This window comes from Eumetopias jubatus, unplaced genomic scaffold (genome assembly GCF_037043125.1).
Source record: "Eumetopias jubatus isolate StellerSeaLion01/CBP00866 unplaced genomic scaffold, mEumJub1_p1.0 scaffold_1, whole genome shotgun sequence".
NCBI lineage: Eukaryota > Metazoa > Chordata > Mammalia > Carnivora > Otariidae > Eumetopias > Eumetopias jubatus.
In genome coordinates, this window is record NW_028274807.1 from 148,984,651 (window position 1) to 149,000,295 (window position 15,645).

General features: G+C 44.9%; 1 protein-coding gene across 5 annotated transcripts in view; it reads left to right on the forward strand.

The window, feature by feature from the left end:
* The window catches only part of SCN10A (sodium voltage-gated channel alpha subunit 10), a 93,057-nt gene that overhangs the window by 24,484 nt on the left and 52,928 nt on the right, over positions 1–15,645 (forward strand). For 2 of the 5 annotated variants that reach the window (XM_088021408.1, XM_088021416.1), the window contains 7 exons: positions 162–383; positions 782–845; positions 4,503–4,644; positions 4,785–4,982; positions 5,699–5,869; positions 9,093–9,386; positions 11,709–11,820. In XM_088021408.1, the coding sequence (XP_087877534.1) occupies positions 162–383; positions 782–845; positions 4,503–4,644; positions 4,785–4,982; positions 5,699–5,869; positions 9,093–9,386; positions 11,709–11,820 (1,203 nt within the window). Of the gene's footprint in view, positions 1–161; positions 384–778; positions 846–4,502; positions 4,645–4,784; positions 4,983–5,698; positions 5,870–9,092; positions 9,387–11,708; positions 11,821–15,645 lie in introns of all 5 variants that reach the window. The other 3 variants (XM_028107093.2, XM_028107095.2, XM_028107096.2) reach the window with 2 other exon arrangements.

Here is a 15,645-nt window from a genome sequence, read left to right on the forward strand (position 1 = left end):
AATGGGGAACTATGCTTGGAACTGCCCTAAAGTTTGTAAAGTACCTCACATCTATATGTAGTGAAAGGATATAATGGTTAAGATGCAGGCATGCCAGACATGCAAGTGTGCTCTGTGTGGTACCTCATCCATGTGGGAGTGTTGTTGTCATCTTCCCACAGGACTGAAGGTCATTGTGGGAGCTCTGATCCACTCGGTGAGGAAACTAGCAGATGTGACCATCCTCACTGTCTTCTGCTTGAGTGTCTTTGCCCTGGTGGGTCTACAGCTCTTCAAGGGCAATCTCAAGAACAAATGTGTCAAGAATTGTGCAACTCTCAACGAAACGGGCAATTACTCCTCTTACGGAAAACAAGAGTGGAACTTCTGCCATAGGGACAAAGGTCTGGTTGGCAAGGGTGTGAAGCCCCTGCATACCTATATAGAAATATATTTTCATTCCTCTTTCCAGCTGAAATGCTTCTCCTGAGCTATGTTTTACTTTTGGGTCCCCATTTTCTGTTGTCCAATGTCCCTTTTACAAGAAAATTAACTATAAATCTAGGGGCAAATCATTCTGCTGGGGGAGACTCAGAGCTACAGTCACTGCTCAGCTTTTCTCTTCCCAGATGGGACTTTCCCACTTCCAAATGTCCCAGCATGCCTGCTGAGAGCACATAGCCAAGGGAACACATCTTGCTCAGGCAGAAGACTTAGGAGATGTTGCCTCCACCACATAAGGCTTGAGCAAGAGGGATTCAGAACTATATTCATGGCTTTCATTTCTTCCTTTCTCCTGCAGATTTCTACTATAATAAGCCTGGCACTTCAGATCCCTTACTGTGTGGCAATGGATCTGATGCAGGGTGAGTGCTCAACCCATGACAAAGCACGAATGCCCAGCAGTCCTTTCTCTTTGTCATTATCATTTTCTGGATAGAGACTGGTTTGCAGACCCCAAGGGTGATATAGAAATTAGTAAGTCATGGCTTTTGCCATCCCAGGCTCATGGGGTGGGAGTGTAGGAGTTAGCTTTTGCTATGTAACAAAGAGCCCCAAGGTTTTGTGGCTTACAATACTAGCCATTTATTTAGCTCAGGATTCTGCACATTAGCATGTTGAACTGAGATCAGCCTGGTGTTCTGGCATTGCCTGAGCTTTCCACACATCTGCAAACAATGGACAGATTAGCAGGGGCCAGCTGATCTAGGACAGTCTCAGCTGGGGCAGTTTTTCTGCTCCATGTGGTCTCATCTTCCAGCAGGCTAGCCTGGTCTTGTTCTCAAGGGCAGAGAGAGGGTTCCAAGAGAAAGTGGAAGTGTACAAGGTCTCTTGAGACCTAGGTTCAGAACTGGCACAATGTCACTTTCACTGCATTCTATTGAACAAAGCAAGTCACAGGCCAGTGCAAATCCAAGGGATGGAGAGATAACATTTACCTCTTGACTGGAGGAGCTATGGCAGTTTTATGGCAAAGGGGTATGGATACAGGTAGGAGAAGAGTTGTGGCCATTTTGGCAAATAATCTACCCCAGGAAGGAACTAATATAAATACGTTTTGTGTCAAATGTTCTACATTTAATCACCACAACTCAATCACATGGGTTTTGTTATCCACACATGACAGAGGAAGAAACACGTGCATCAGCCTTTGCCATTTCAAATTCTTCCAGAGGCTAGATACATAACAAATGAGAAGATTAGGCTGGATGGGAACTAGGCAGTTGATAGTTTGTGCCCCATTTAAAAGGGCCAGCCACTGCTCAGCCCAGCTTTTGGTTGCCACATGGAAATGTGGGTCCACTGCTTCCAGCTCTTCTAACTTTTAGAAAAAGAAAGACAAGAATTCAGATTTTTATGTGAAATCTCCCAACTACAAACATTGGCTACCAATTCCAAAAAATGTCTACATATTGTGGGCCAAACAAAATATTTCTGCAAGCCAAATTCAGCCTGCAAGCTGCCAATTTTTGAGCTCTGATGCATATACATAAAGATGCTAACCTGTGAAGAAGCAGTGCTATGCTAGAGGCTCCATGGGCTGAAGGGACACAGTGAGGTGATGGTGGGAGGCAGTGCAGGAGGTCAGGGAAGGTTTCCTGGAGGTGGTGGTTGAGGTGAGCACTGAAGCACAGGCAGGATGTCTCCAGTTTGGCTGAACAAGAGATCATTTGGATGGAGGCCATTCCAGGTGGCAGAACAGAATGTGAAACAAAGCAAAGGGGTTGATGTCCCCTCAAGCTTGCCTGCTGCTTTGACCACTGGAGCAGGCATGAGCAGAAAGTTCAGGCAACAGATCAGCAAGGCTCATCTTTCCCATCTCCATGTTGGGGGTCTGGAGCCCAAAGCCCATATGACCCCACTCCCTGAATGGCTAACTACCCCCGATTGCCCAAGGGGAGCTGGGTGGGACCTGTATGGAGCTTTGCCTTAATCAGCTCACTAGACAAACAATCTCAGATAGAGCTGAGAATTTGATCAACATAGGGTCCTTGGCCTCTTTCTTCACAAATGCTCTTGGCATTTAGTTCTTTGGTTCAGAGATAGGGCTGTTCTGATGTCGGTTTGCCTCTGACTTAAATCTAAACAAAAGGCCTCCTCAGTGTCTTTTTTCCTGTCCGGATAATGGTATTTCTCATGGCAAGGGCTCCAGGGTAGCCTAAGTGCTATCTGTGGTAAAGTTATGGGGTCCACGCATGGCCCACAACCCAGCTCCAAAATAGGCCAGACATCCTGCTGGGCAGGTCCTGGCCAGGAAATAAGTGTATAAGGCTGGGATGGCAAGGGAGGCCAGCTTAGGGTGATGGGCAGAGTGAGCCCTGAAGGGCATACCATGAAGATGGAAACTGGGTCCTGTACTGGGCCACACAGAAGCCAGAGCCCTGAGCTAAGGCCCTCACTGACCAGTGGCACTGTGGGAGGAAAGTCCGGGGTCTCACAAGCACTAGGAAACACTTATTGATTTCCAGCATTCTTTCACATGTATTTTTCCAGTCCATTCTTTTGGTCCCTTCAGGTTAAAAATAGCAGGAATTTTAATTTGCAATTTACATATAATATTTACTATGCTGAAGGCACCATGCAAGAAGCTTTGTAGTATCATCTCATTTAATTCTCAGAGCAGTTCATTATTGATGTGTAGCAACTGTAGTGGAGTTTAATGGAAGGCATGGAAATAAGGCTACCCTTGAGTTAACTAGCAAACCTACAGGTAATGTGTTGACTAGCTCCTTTGGAGAGCAAATCAAAAGACTGTCTGTTTTTAAATGTGAGTCTAGAGAGTCTAGGAACTCACAAATCTCCAATCAAGATTGGAGATAGAATTGGTGTTAATTATAGTCAAGTTGCTGGGACCCTAATCAATTGTATGGGTCCCAGGACTGTGTGTTTACATGGATGTCTAGAATAAGGACAGCCCCAGAGACTGGTGTTAGTGGAGGCATGCTGGAGTGGTAGCATCCCAAACTACAAGGTATTACTGTTTTCTCAGCAAAGCCATCCCACTGAGGTAGATGCAAACACCTCACATGCCTTTAGCTTAGAGATACTTCTTGACATCAACTTACTCCCTTATCATGAGAGAGTGAAGAGTCAGTCCAGCACTGCCCACCCCAATACTCACCATGTGGTCATCTTAAATTTGGCCTTCCTTCATAAGTCAGTCTTCATAGGCTACTTGACAGTTATATTTCTCCTTTTGAATGAATACATTGGCATCTGTGTGGTTTTAGCAACTGACTTCTTTTCTCTGAACCTCAGCTTCCACATCTGTAAGAAAGGATGGTTCAGATGATTAATTTATAGCATTTGTAAAGCACTTAGGAGAGAGAAAGAGGAACACAGTAAGTGCCCAGTAAGTGGAAAGTGTTGTTTTCATTGTTATATATAATTGGTGAATGAACTTGACTAATGTGAGTCCTCCTTGGATGACAGATTGGCAGATGATGCCAAATGGCTCAGGTTTTAAGTTTGAATTATTGATACTGACTCTCCCTCCCTTGGTGTGAACAGGCAGAGAGTTTGCCGCCTTATGGGATCAGGTCTGGGCAGTCAGCTGGCCTTCCCAGGCCACTCCCCTCTGCATGAAACTCTGAAGTGAAAGTATTATCATCCCCATTTAAATGGGCAAGAGGGGGGCACCTAGGTGGCTCAGTCAGTTAAGCGTCTGCCTTCTGCTTAGTTCATGATCTCAGAGTCCCAGGATTGAGGCCCTTGGTAGGGCTCCCTGCTCAGTGGGGAGCCTGCTTCTCCCTCGGACCCTCCCCCCTCTCATGCTCTCTCTCTCTCTCACTCTTTCTCTCAAATAAATAAATAAAATCTTTAGAAAAATAAAATAAAAAACAAAGGAGCAAAAGGAACTGAGCCTTAGAGAGATCAAGGTCATCCAGCTAACAAGAGGGAAGCCAGGCCTTGAGCTCCAATCTTTACTTCAAACCCTATGGTCTTCCTATAGCCTTGGGCTGCCTTGCCCCCAAGAAGCAGGGGGGCTATGCAATTGATGACCTTCTCTATTCTTGCTGCAGCCACTGCCCTCAAGGTTATCTCTGTCTTAAAACATCTGACAACCCAGATTTTAACTACACCAGCTTTGATTCCTTTGCTTGGGCTTTCCTGTCACTGTTCCGCCTCATGACACAGGATTCCTGGGAACGCCTCTACCAGCAGGTATTGATCTGCATGTCCCCCTACAGATTTGTTTGGAAGCTGGGGAGTCAGATGCATGCCTACGTTTTTCCTGGAGGAGCCTGGCAACGTCAGGGGCCCATAAACTCTGGATACAGATCTCCTTTCTCTTGAATCTGCAGACCCTGAGGGCTTCTGGGAAAATGTATATGGTCTTTTTCGTGCTTGTCATCTTCTTGGGGTCTTTCTACCTGGTCAACTTGATCTTGGCTGTGGTCACCATGGCATATGAGGAGCAGAACCAGGCAACAATTGACGAAATTGAAGCCAAGGAGAAGAAGTTCCAAGAGGCCCTTGAGATGCTCCGGAAGGAGCAGGAGGTCTGTGAGGGGTGGATGCTTTGTGAAGTCTGTTGCAGGCTGCAATTCTGGGGCAGAGATCTGGATGAGCCACTTAGATTAAGGCTGTCATTCTAGGGAATTATAAGAAGATTCATTGTACCTTAAGGACCATCTCAGGTCAGGTTTTCTTTAAAAAGAACCCAACGAAGATCTTGTGCCACTGATTTATTGAGGGGTGCTCTCAGGAAAAGGAGAGAGCAAGAAGTAGGATGGGACAGGAGAAGAATTAAACAAGAAGGTGGCCTCACCTAGAGATGACCTTCAGCCTGATCCCATGGGGAGCTCTGGGGCATGCCTTGTACCGCAAAGTTAGCTGTACCTTGAGGCAAGAGGGTTGGCCTTTTATACCCCCATACCTGCCCCAGCCAAATGTACAGTCAAAGGAAATAGTCTACAGAATACTGTAGCTGTGATCCATTAGCAGCTTACACTCAAGCAGCTGAAGATGAGTATACTGACCTGGTAAAATGGATTCGGTCAGGGCATCAGCAGGGCATACTACAAGGTGTGAATGAAAGGGATAACTCAGAGGTGGCTCTTCCTGCCATGCCTCAATCCCACTACCACCCAGGTTCTAATCCTGACCTCCTCTGTTTCAGATACCCTCATCTCTGTGACATCGCATGTGTAAGGGACACATTCATGTTAAGCTCAGTCACATATTGTTGGCTGCAACTGCTGATCTGTCTCTTCAGGTGCTGGCAGCGCTAGGGATTGACACAGCCTCTCTCCATTCCCACAATGGATCACCTTTAGCCTCCAAAAATGCCAGTGAGAGAAAGCGCAGAATGAGACCAAGGGTGTCAGAGGGCTCCACAGACGACAACAAATCACCCCAATCTGATCCTTACAACCAACGCAGAATGGTAAAAGGCTCAAGTTTGTTCTCTAAAGATTACCCACCTTTGCAGCTGCCATGGACAATGATTGGAGTGGGAAAATGTCTGTAGCAGGGAGACAGTTGGAGGCACAAAGATTAGGAGGATGTTATAGTAATCCAGACAACACACTGACCCCCCACCAAATGGTGGCCTAAACTAGGACAGGGGCATTATAAATGTGAAAAAGGGGTGGATTGTGACTTCTATTCAGTGTAGGGGACAATAAGACTGGAACTGTGGAATGTGGAAAAAGGAGAGAGAAGTCCAAAGTGACTCCCAGTTTCCAGAACTGGGTAATTAGATGGGTAGCGATTCTAAGGCAGGAGCACTGGAGGAAGAACCCAGTTTTGTAGGGAAAGTGGTGAGCCCATATTGGACACACTGACCTTGAGTTGTCCATGGACCTGTGGACATCAAGGGTTAGCTTCCTCCTAACACGCTGATCTGCAATTCTGTCCAAGGTGCTGAAATCATTTACAACCTTTTCTAACCTCATGCCTCAGCCCCCACAACCCAAACTCTCACCTGTTTTTGGCACAGAGGATTCCAGATCCATCTCTGATGCAGTCCAGCCTAGGAAAAACTTCAGTACCTCACTTCAGACCCTGTAACAATTCTGTTCACCACCCAAACCTTCTACATCCTACTCCAAGATTCCCTACACTCACCAAGGTTCCTCCCGCCACCTCACTCTCCCTTGAAAGTCCTGTGTACTCCAAACATGCCCTTTCCAGAGACCTAAGAGATGATAACCCTTTTGTGGAAGAGTAGTTCCCACACTAACAGTATGGAAAAGGGAATCAACATGGCTATTTTTCAGGCCTCCTGACTGTCACTTCCCTCTCAATCTCTTTTCCTATGCTCATCTGAAGGATGTTCTACTTTCTATAACACAGTCTTTGTAGTCCCCAGACTTATGTGTGCCTATATGTGCACAGACATGCTCACATGCACACTGGCCTCAGTGACATACACACTTCAGCATTTATCAGATTCTGTGCCCTTCCCTTCCTTGCTCTGCCTCTTTTGAACAGCACCTGGCATGCACAGGGTACAGATCAGAAGATGTTTGAAAGAGGATTTGACTAGGGCTCTGACAATCACAGAACAGGATGAATCACAGCTTCCATGTCAATGATACTGTGAATTGGGCTTTAATTCCCCTCATTCAGTCAACCCCACATGGATTAGCACCTTGATGTCCAATAATTGTTTGGTGTGTATGTGCTTCACTCTCCAACTAGATTCACCTTCACGTGGACAAAAGAGGAGCTGTGTCTTGTTAATTCAACAATACTAGGTGCAATGGTGTAAAGAGATAACTAAAACATGGTCCATTTCCCAAGGACTTCCATTTGGTGGAGGAGACAGATATAAAAACTATGTGTTATGTACTATATTAGGGAAACATACATGGTGTTTGGGGGATAGAAAAGATACCCTCTCTTATGGGGGTGGAGGTGTATCAGGAAAGGCTGCATGGAGGAGGAGATAATTGAAATGAATAGTAAATAGTGAGTAGGGGTTCCTCCAGTAATTGAGGACTGCAAGAGAGGGGAGGAGGAGTATTTTTCAGGCCTAAAAGAAAACATGTATGTGCAGAGGCAGGGAAGCACTATTTGGGTACGTTTTAATGCTCACTAATGGATTGGAATTCATTCAAGAGGGCATCCCCTTCCTCTTTTCCCAGGTGTGTTCATGTAGTAAATAGCCCATAAGCAGTTTTTATATAAAGTCATTTTCTAACCAGCAGCAGTGAGTGAAAGTTTGGGGGTAGCAACTAGGAGAGACACAGCAAGGGTTTCAGGGAAACCACAGGACACCAGTTGGTCTGCCTGGATGACACATTTTAAGGCAAGTCTAGTGCTTAGATTCAGAGGTCACTGCCACCATTTGTCAAATAGGTTAATTCTGAAATATTAACTGGTGGCCAGGGAAGCAGTGCCGTCAAATATGGGACCAAAATCTTCTTCTTAGTCTCTTCATTGGTTTGTTTAGTGCCCAACTGCAAATAACTCAGCCATCCCATTTTTAATAAAGATTTGCCAGATCTGCTCCTTTACTGCAAAAGTGGGACTGATTTGTGGATTTTTTATGAGTTCCATACTCCTTGGACATATGTTCTAAGTAAAGAGTGCCCTGTTTATAATACTGAGATTGCAAAGATTGTTGCTGAACAGGATTGGGCTCCAAATAATCAAGAAAGAAGACGTCAGTTCCGTGGGATAGGGGGATAAGTAAACAGGACTCTAATGGACAAGATGTCCCAACTTCAGTAGTTTAATAAATAAAATTAAGGAAGGGGGAAACATTCAGCAATATGATCAGAGTTTGCTAGGAAGTCAGTGTGTAGATCTTCAGAAATACTTCATATGGCCTAGGACAGAACTGACAACTTGTTATGGTCAAGCTTCCACAGTGGTCATGGGTACTAGCCAACCCAGGCTCCAGCAGCTCTAGGCCTGTGAATTAGCTCCTTTCCTCTGGCAACTGTAAGCCTCACAGTTCCCTCAGCGGGAGATTTTGATGGGAAATGTTTATTGATTTGGAGGAATGGCATTATTCTTCCAGGAAATTAGGCTGTAACTCTCCCTTCAATCTCTCCATTGTTGACTATTCAAAGTTTGCCTCAAGGGATCCTGGAAGCTCATTACATTACAAAGCTCTTGTCTCCTCCTTTGCAACACAAACTCTCACGTTTATATAGGCTGGATCTAATGAATTGCAGAACCTAATTTTCAGACAATAAAGTGCACTTGTTCATTCCACAACCATTTACCAGGCTTGTTCCAGTACTGGTGTGCATAACAGTCTCCTTAGGTCTCAGCTTTACATGTCGAGCAGGGAATTTAAGACAGCTTTGTCCAGCCCTATGGGCAAATGCTGGTAAAGAGCTGATCCTTCTGGGTGACAAGGTTGTCTTCTGATATTTTTGCCCATCATCACCTATTTGATGATCTTAAGCACCCTATAATCTCTCATCTCTCTTGGCCTTTTCCCAGGCTACATCAAAAATATTCTTCTCCATTCTCTTCCCATGTTTACCTAGAATACCCCTCAGATCTGTGTCTTTAATTTTCTTCTGGAAGTTCATGAGAATAAGGGCAGGGAAATGGGAGTGGGTGGAAGAAGTGTTGAACTCCAGATTTGCCTATAGGCTCAGCTTCCAGCCTGCCTTTATCTCTTGCTCCTTTGGGGCAATGCCCAGTCTTTCCTAGGCCTCACCTCTGGGAGACGCCGGGCTAGCCATGGCAGTGTGTTCCATTTCCGTGCCCCTTGCCTGGATACCTCATTCCCTGATGGAGTCACAGATGATGGAGTCTTTCCTGGAGACCGTGAGAGCCATCGGGGCTCCATGCTCCTGGGTGGAGGTGCTGGCCAGCAAGGCCCCCTCCTTAGGAGTCCACTGCCTCAACCCTCCAACCCTGGCCCAGGACATGGAGAAGACAGACACTCCACATTGTCCACCGGTGAGCTTGCCCCTGGGGGCATCGAAGTCTCGGTAAGTTTGTCTATGCTCCAGATTCTTGGGCTGCTCTCCAGGTAGAGACCAAGAAACCCTGAGTGTCACCCAGGGAGGGATTGGGTTTACCTGAGGTCAAACAGGTTTTGTGGTTTACTCTGCAGTACATAAATACAAATTATTTTCCAGTTGATCTCCCCCTTTTTTTTTTCAGTGTTCCTCTGTCCCCACTCACTATCACTGCTTTAGAGACAGGCCTGCTTGTTCCCTGGATGAATATGAGAAAAATGGAAAGTTCTCTTCTGCCTGTAGCTCTGTGCAAACTATGCTGGTCTTAGCACATGGGATCCAGTGAAATTCTGGGAGTTGCCCTGGACAGATATTAGCAGAAGCAAATTATCCCTTGCTTTACTCAGAGAAGCAATAACTTGCCAAAATGTACAAATTAGGCAACAGCGACTAACTGGCAAGCACTCTTAATAGAATAATGGCAGAGTGTAATGGCAAACCAGGGACTCCTTATTGGATTGTGAGCTGTGATTTAATTTGAGCTCTCCCTTTAGTTTCAGTAATGATGCTTCTAGTGTTTTTCATTTGCCCTCTCTGTCTAGCCAGGGACACAGAGCAGTTTGCAAAAAGACTTGTAAACCGACCATGATATGGCTCTACTGACTTGGATAAGTCCTACCAGGTTACCTTAGCTCCATCTCTGACTGGATGCCATATGATCCCAGCAAGAAACAGATGAACCACTCCAATGGGCAAGTGGGAAGAGTTTATTGAAGTATTTACAGAGGTGTACACTGGGCTCTGAACTAAGGAGGGACAGTGAAGCACTTAGAGATGAGCAATAGTAGGGAGCTGTTACATGCCTAGGCTGAAGAAGTGAGAGGAAGGACCAGAACCAGAACCCAGCAAGAGCTGGGCAGCCCAACAGAACTTGTGAGCCAGGTGGAAGACCATAGCCACTACCCAGCCACAGCCTAGCCGGGAAGAAACCAGGTGACAGCCTACTCCTCTCTCCTTCCAGACTCTGATCTTCTGTCTGTGCCTCCCATTGGCCAAGCCTGACCAGAACAGGTTGGTGAGGGTGATGCTGCTTGTACAGACCACCCTCCGCAGGCACAGAGCAGGGTAGAGAAGGTGGAGAGTGGGTCTCCAGGAGCCAAAGGAGAATCACCAACACAAAGAGGTGCTTTAACACTCTAGAAAATACCTCATTCAAGAATTTCTCCCTAGATTACCACTCTCCTAGATATTCTGACTTTGATTCATTTTAGTTAAATTACTTGGCTGGTGCAAGATTAACTCTTTAAGCCCTTCTGTGTCACAAGGTTGTGGGTTTCAATCACGGGTGTGCCACTTACCAGCCAAGTCACCTGTAACAAGTTCCTTAAATTCTTCAAGCCCCCAAGTCTCCCATTAAAAAGGTTTCTAAATAGCTGAAGCATTAAATAGAATCATAAAGTGCCTGCATCGATACCCATGTGTCTGACAAATAATAATAGCTGCTAGCATCTCTTGTTGAGTCCTCATGGTTGAAAACTTTCTGAATGTTTTTTATATGTATTAAGGCACTTATTACTGTATACCTATGAGCTTCACCTATGGCAGGTGCTCAATAAATGCTTGTTGGATTTGGATTCTGAATGGTTGTGCAGTGCCGAATCAGCTGCTGTGGGCCTCGGACTTCCCACATCCAGGGTAGTGTGTGACTAAAGTTAGGGGAATGGAACCCAGATGGAACTTCCAGTGAAGGCCTGAAGAGGGAAGGCTCAAAGGATTGTGTCAGACAACTAACACTGGAGAATCAAGACACACAAATATTCCCTCAGAAAAAAAAGGACTGTGTGGAGTTTAGAACTGGGTTGTATGCTGGGGAGGGAAATGAGCCTATTAGAAAGGTCAAGAAAACCTGTCCTGGAGAGGAAGTCTTTGTGAACCCATATGCACAGCGCAAAAGAAGTCTTAGAATGACTGCTTGGTCCACTGTTCCTGCAGCTCTCACTTACCTTGGGTAGAAACCCAAGGTAAGTGAGATAGCCCTCATCCCCACCCTGGTGCCCAGGGACCTGTCCTCAAGCAGGAGTTTGCAGAGTCTCAGGTGAGCCTGGGTTATAGAATTAGCTACAAACCTAGACTCTGCTTGCACCCCCAACTCTGTGTCCTGGTCTTCATGCCTAAGCTCTTACCCCAAGTTCAAGAATCAGCCCCATTTCCCAAAGCACAACTGCAGAGGATCATAGCTTCACCAGGCAACTTGTGACCACACAAGACTGGCCAATAAGAGGCTAAGTGACCTGTCTTTGCCACTGATGACTTCAAGTTGGAGGAATATCCTGACTGTTTGTGTCCCAGCAGGCATTTGATGCAGGACAGAAGAAGACTTTCTTATCAGCAGAATACTTGAATGAACCTTTCCGAGCCCAAAGGGCAATGAGTGTTGTCAGCATCATGACCTCTGTCCTTGAGGGTAAGTACCACTCATTGGAATATCCAGCCACTGTGCTACAATGAGTCTGCATTTGAGCAGCAGAGGAGTTGCCCCAAATCTGTGTCAAAGATGTCACCCATCTGTGTCCTTGGATCCTAAATACTGCTCCTTTTTATGCCCTTGGTCCCATTACCCTTTATCAATGTGTTTTTTTTTAAAGTATGGATAATTTTTTCAAAAACAATAGAATCCAATGAGTTTTTAATGCCCTAGTTTCATCTCTTGTTCAAATTTACATCTGCTTCACATGTATTCACAAAACGAAATTTGAGAAAGTGATCTGGCAGGCACCAGAGAATTTCAAGCTACTTCAGGTATGCAAGAAATTTTACAGTCCTTAATTTTCAAATACAGCAGAATTATCCTGTCATTTTTCATGGTTGTAACTTTTATGGTTATAGCTTAATTTTTGTCTCAAGCCCCCATTATGCTGAGCATTGGAAGATAATTTAAGTAAATTAATCAGTCAATTTAACTAAATTCTTGTTAATTCAGGGCTCCATCAATCAAATGGGAATCCACTTAGCCTCCTCAGGGATGTGTTCCAATTGCTTACACCAAACCAGGAGCTGGAGGAAGACAGTGGCACTGGTTCAAGGCCACCTGACACTCAAGTTCCCAAAGAGCATGACTGCACCCTCCTTACCCTGAGTATAAAGCCTTGTCTTCTTATCCAGCCTTTATTTTGCCTCAGGGTATGGAAAATATGGCCTTTGTCCTGTCCAGTTACTTGTCTCCCCTAGACAAATTTAACATGTACTGGGCTAAAGGAGGGAGAGGAAGCTTGGATGCTGGTGTGTTTCTAAGAAAGGGCTCTCTGTGTGCTCCCCCACCAGTCCTGGGCTGAATCCTAACTTTGAGGGAGGGCACGACAAAACAAAAAAGGAAACAAACAAAAAAAAGATGTTTGAGGGATTTGAAAACAGAACCAATCTATGCTTTACTTTCTAGGTGAAGCGAGAGGTAGCAAGTCTTAGGAAAAGACCCACATACCCAGCATGGCACAGAAACTGTACAGTAGAGCAGGCAGATAACCCACCTGGGTAGGAAAGACCTGAAGCAGCCCCAGAGAGTGCCCTGTGACCTGCATGGCAGGAGAGTAGCTGGATGATGACCTTGCCTCCACTGAGGGCTGGAGAAGGAAGTGAGTAAGAGGCAAAGAGGGAACAGCCATCTGGGCGGCTCTCCCACCAGAAACCACATGGGAACTACGATGACTCATAAAATACACTTGGCAATGACCAAGGACCAGCTCAACACTCCACTGTTGGTGAACCCTGGGCCCTCCAGAACTCAGACACAACTTAAGAAGGTGAAGTAGTAGCAGACATTGAATTAACTAAAACAAGGTCCCCAGGTTGGGGACTTGCAGTATATATTGAATTCAATCATGGGGGGAAAAAACCTTTAAGTTACATTTCTTGCATATGTGAGTTTTTTGTGAAATGTGTACACATTTCGGTAACAACGGTGTGTACATATTATACATATTCTCTCATATTATTTTCCCTCATTAGTCATTATTTAAAAATCACATTTCATTGTAATAATGTCTGTATGCCTAGCATTTTTCATGGCTGTTTAGAATGTAACCATGCTGCTATGCTTGTGATTTTTTATTGGCCAGGTGTGTTGCTTGGATTCTTTTTTCTTTTTGCTATTAGCCATCAAACAGTTAACGTTAAATACAAACAGCTTGCTTTTTCATTTATTCCCCAGAATTATCAAGCTTCCTCCTTTTTTTTTTTCATTTATTTACTCTTCAACAAGCATTTGTTCAGCACCTACTATATGTCTGGCATTATTCTGGTGCTGGGAAGTCAGTGGTGAACAAGATAGAAGCCTGCACACATGGAATTTACATTCTGGGGACCAGGGTATACAGATAATAAACACAAGTAGATATTTAGGTAGTAATAAGAACTAGGAAAAAAATAAAGTAGGGAAGGAGATGGGGAATAGAGGCCTACAGAGGGGCTATTTCAGATAAGGTAGGTGCAGAAGGCCATTCTCCCTAAGGAGACCAGAAATCTGAATGAAGTAAGGGATTCAGACTTATGAGAACCTAGGGAAGAGAGTTCTAGACAGATGAATGGCAAATGCAATGTATTTTGCAGGAATGAGACAAGAATTTTAAAAATGAGTGTTCCAAACACAGCCCAACTCAGGTAAGAGCAAAAGAGGTCTCAGAATCAATGAGAAACAACAGAGGATAATAGTTAAGAACACAGATCCTGGAGCTAAACTGCCTGGGTTTGCATCCTGGCTCTGCCACATAGGGTAAGCTGTGCAACTTTGGAGCTCCATTAACTGCTCTATGCTTCAATTGCCTCACCTGTAAAATAGTGAAAATGTATTTATCTTGTAATGTTTTTTGAGGATTAAGTGAATTAGCATAAGTAAAGTGCTCAGACCACAACGGGCACTTAGTAAATATTCAGCAGATGTTGGCTATTCTTGTTTACTCAATTGTAAACGAGGGCAGAGATGTGTTTGTTTTGCTCACAGTTAGATTTCCAGTACCTGGAAGAGCAGTGCTTGGCATATGGTAGGCATTCAACAAACAGTTGTTGAATGAATGGTGAATGAGAGTGATACACAAAAGTGACATTTGGGGATGATGCTAATTATAATGACCTGCACTGATAAATAGGAAGAGAATAAGGAATGGTCATATATCCTGAGGTAGGACAGACTCCCCTCAAGGAAGATGCTGTGTGAATAGACTAGGAAAAGCAGGAGACACACTGACATTTTTGAGAAAATCTGGGTAAAGACAACTTCACATTAGGGCAAAGAGGTCAAAGTTGTTTGAGTGTAGGGCATTCTTCTCTGGCTGGACATAATACACACGACACTCACAGAGTACATGAAGGATGCTTGGCACTGTCTGAGTTGTGATAGGATTTACAGAGGCCACCTCTTTGGGAGTGATTGTGCCTGAGAAAGCTTGGCTCAAGCCAATAAGAACTTGGCAATTCACTGAGCTCAGGGTACGTGAACCATCTATGCTTGGCACACAAGCTAAGACTTGACAGTTGTCCAGACCGGAAGACCAGAAGCAGGAGCACAGCAGTAAGTACAACACTGTCTCTGCCTTCATGCTGAGTGGGAGAGAGGGACTTGGAACAAGTTATTACCAGGGTGCTGAGTGTCTTGAAGGAGAAGTGCAGGATGCTAAAGGAAATATGGTAAGTTTAACCTGGAGTTGGGGAAGTATTCCAAGCAGAAAGGACAGCAAAATCTCTGAAGAAGAAAAGAGCATAATATTTGAAGAAATGAAAAATCCTGATATGGCAGGAACACAGAGAGCAAGGAGCAGAGGGCCTCAAAATAAGGCTGGAGAGATGGACCAGGGCCAAACCTACAGAACTTCCTATACCAAATTAAGGATTTTGGACTTCATCCTAAAAGCAGTGAGGTGCCATTAAAGGATTGGAGGCAGGGGAGCTAGATTTGCATTTTGTAAAGGTTACTCCGAATACATGTAGAGAATGGAATTAAGAGGGGAAGAGTGTTGGCAAGGAAACCAGTTGGGAGGAAACCAGCTGAGAGATGGCAGTGCCTGGACTTTGGGGTGGTAGCAGTAGGAGTGTTGGGAAATGGGGGATTAAGAGCTATCTAAGGGACATAAGATTCAGGACTTGGTGGTTCACATGGTTCTGGCATAAGCAACTGAAGGGATACTGGTGCAACAGCTCATAAAAGGAATACTTTAGGGGGATTCACTGGGGAAAGATGAGAGGAAAGATCATAAATTGAGTCTGGGACATAGCAGGTTTCAGGGACCCTTGAGAAATTCAG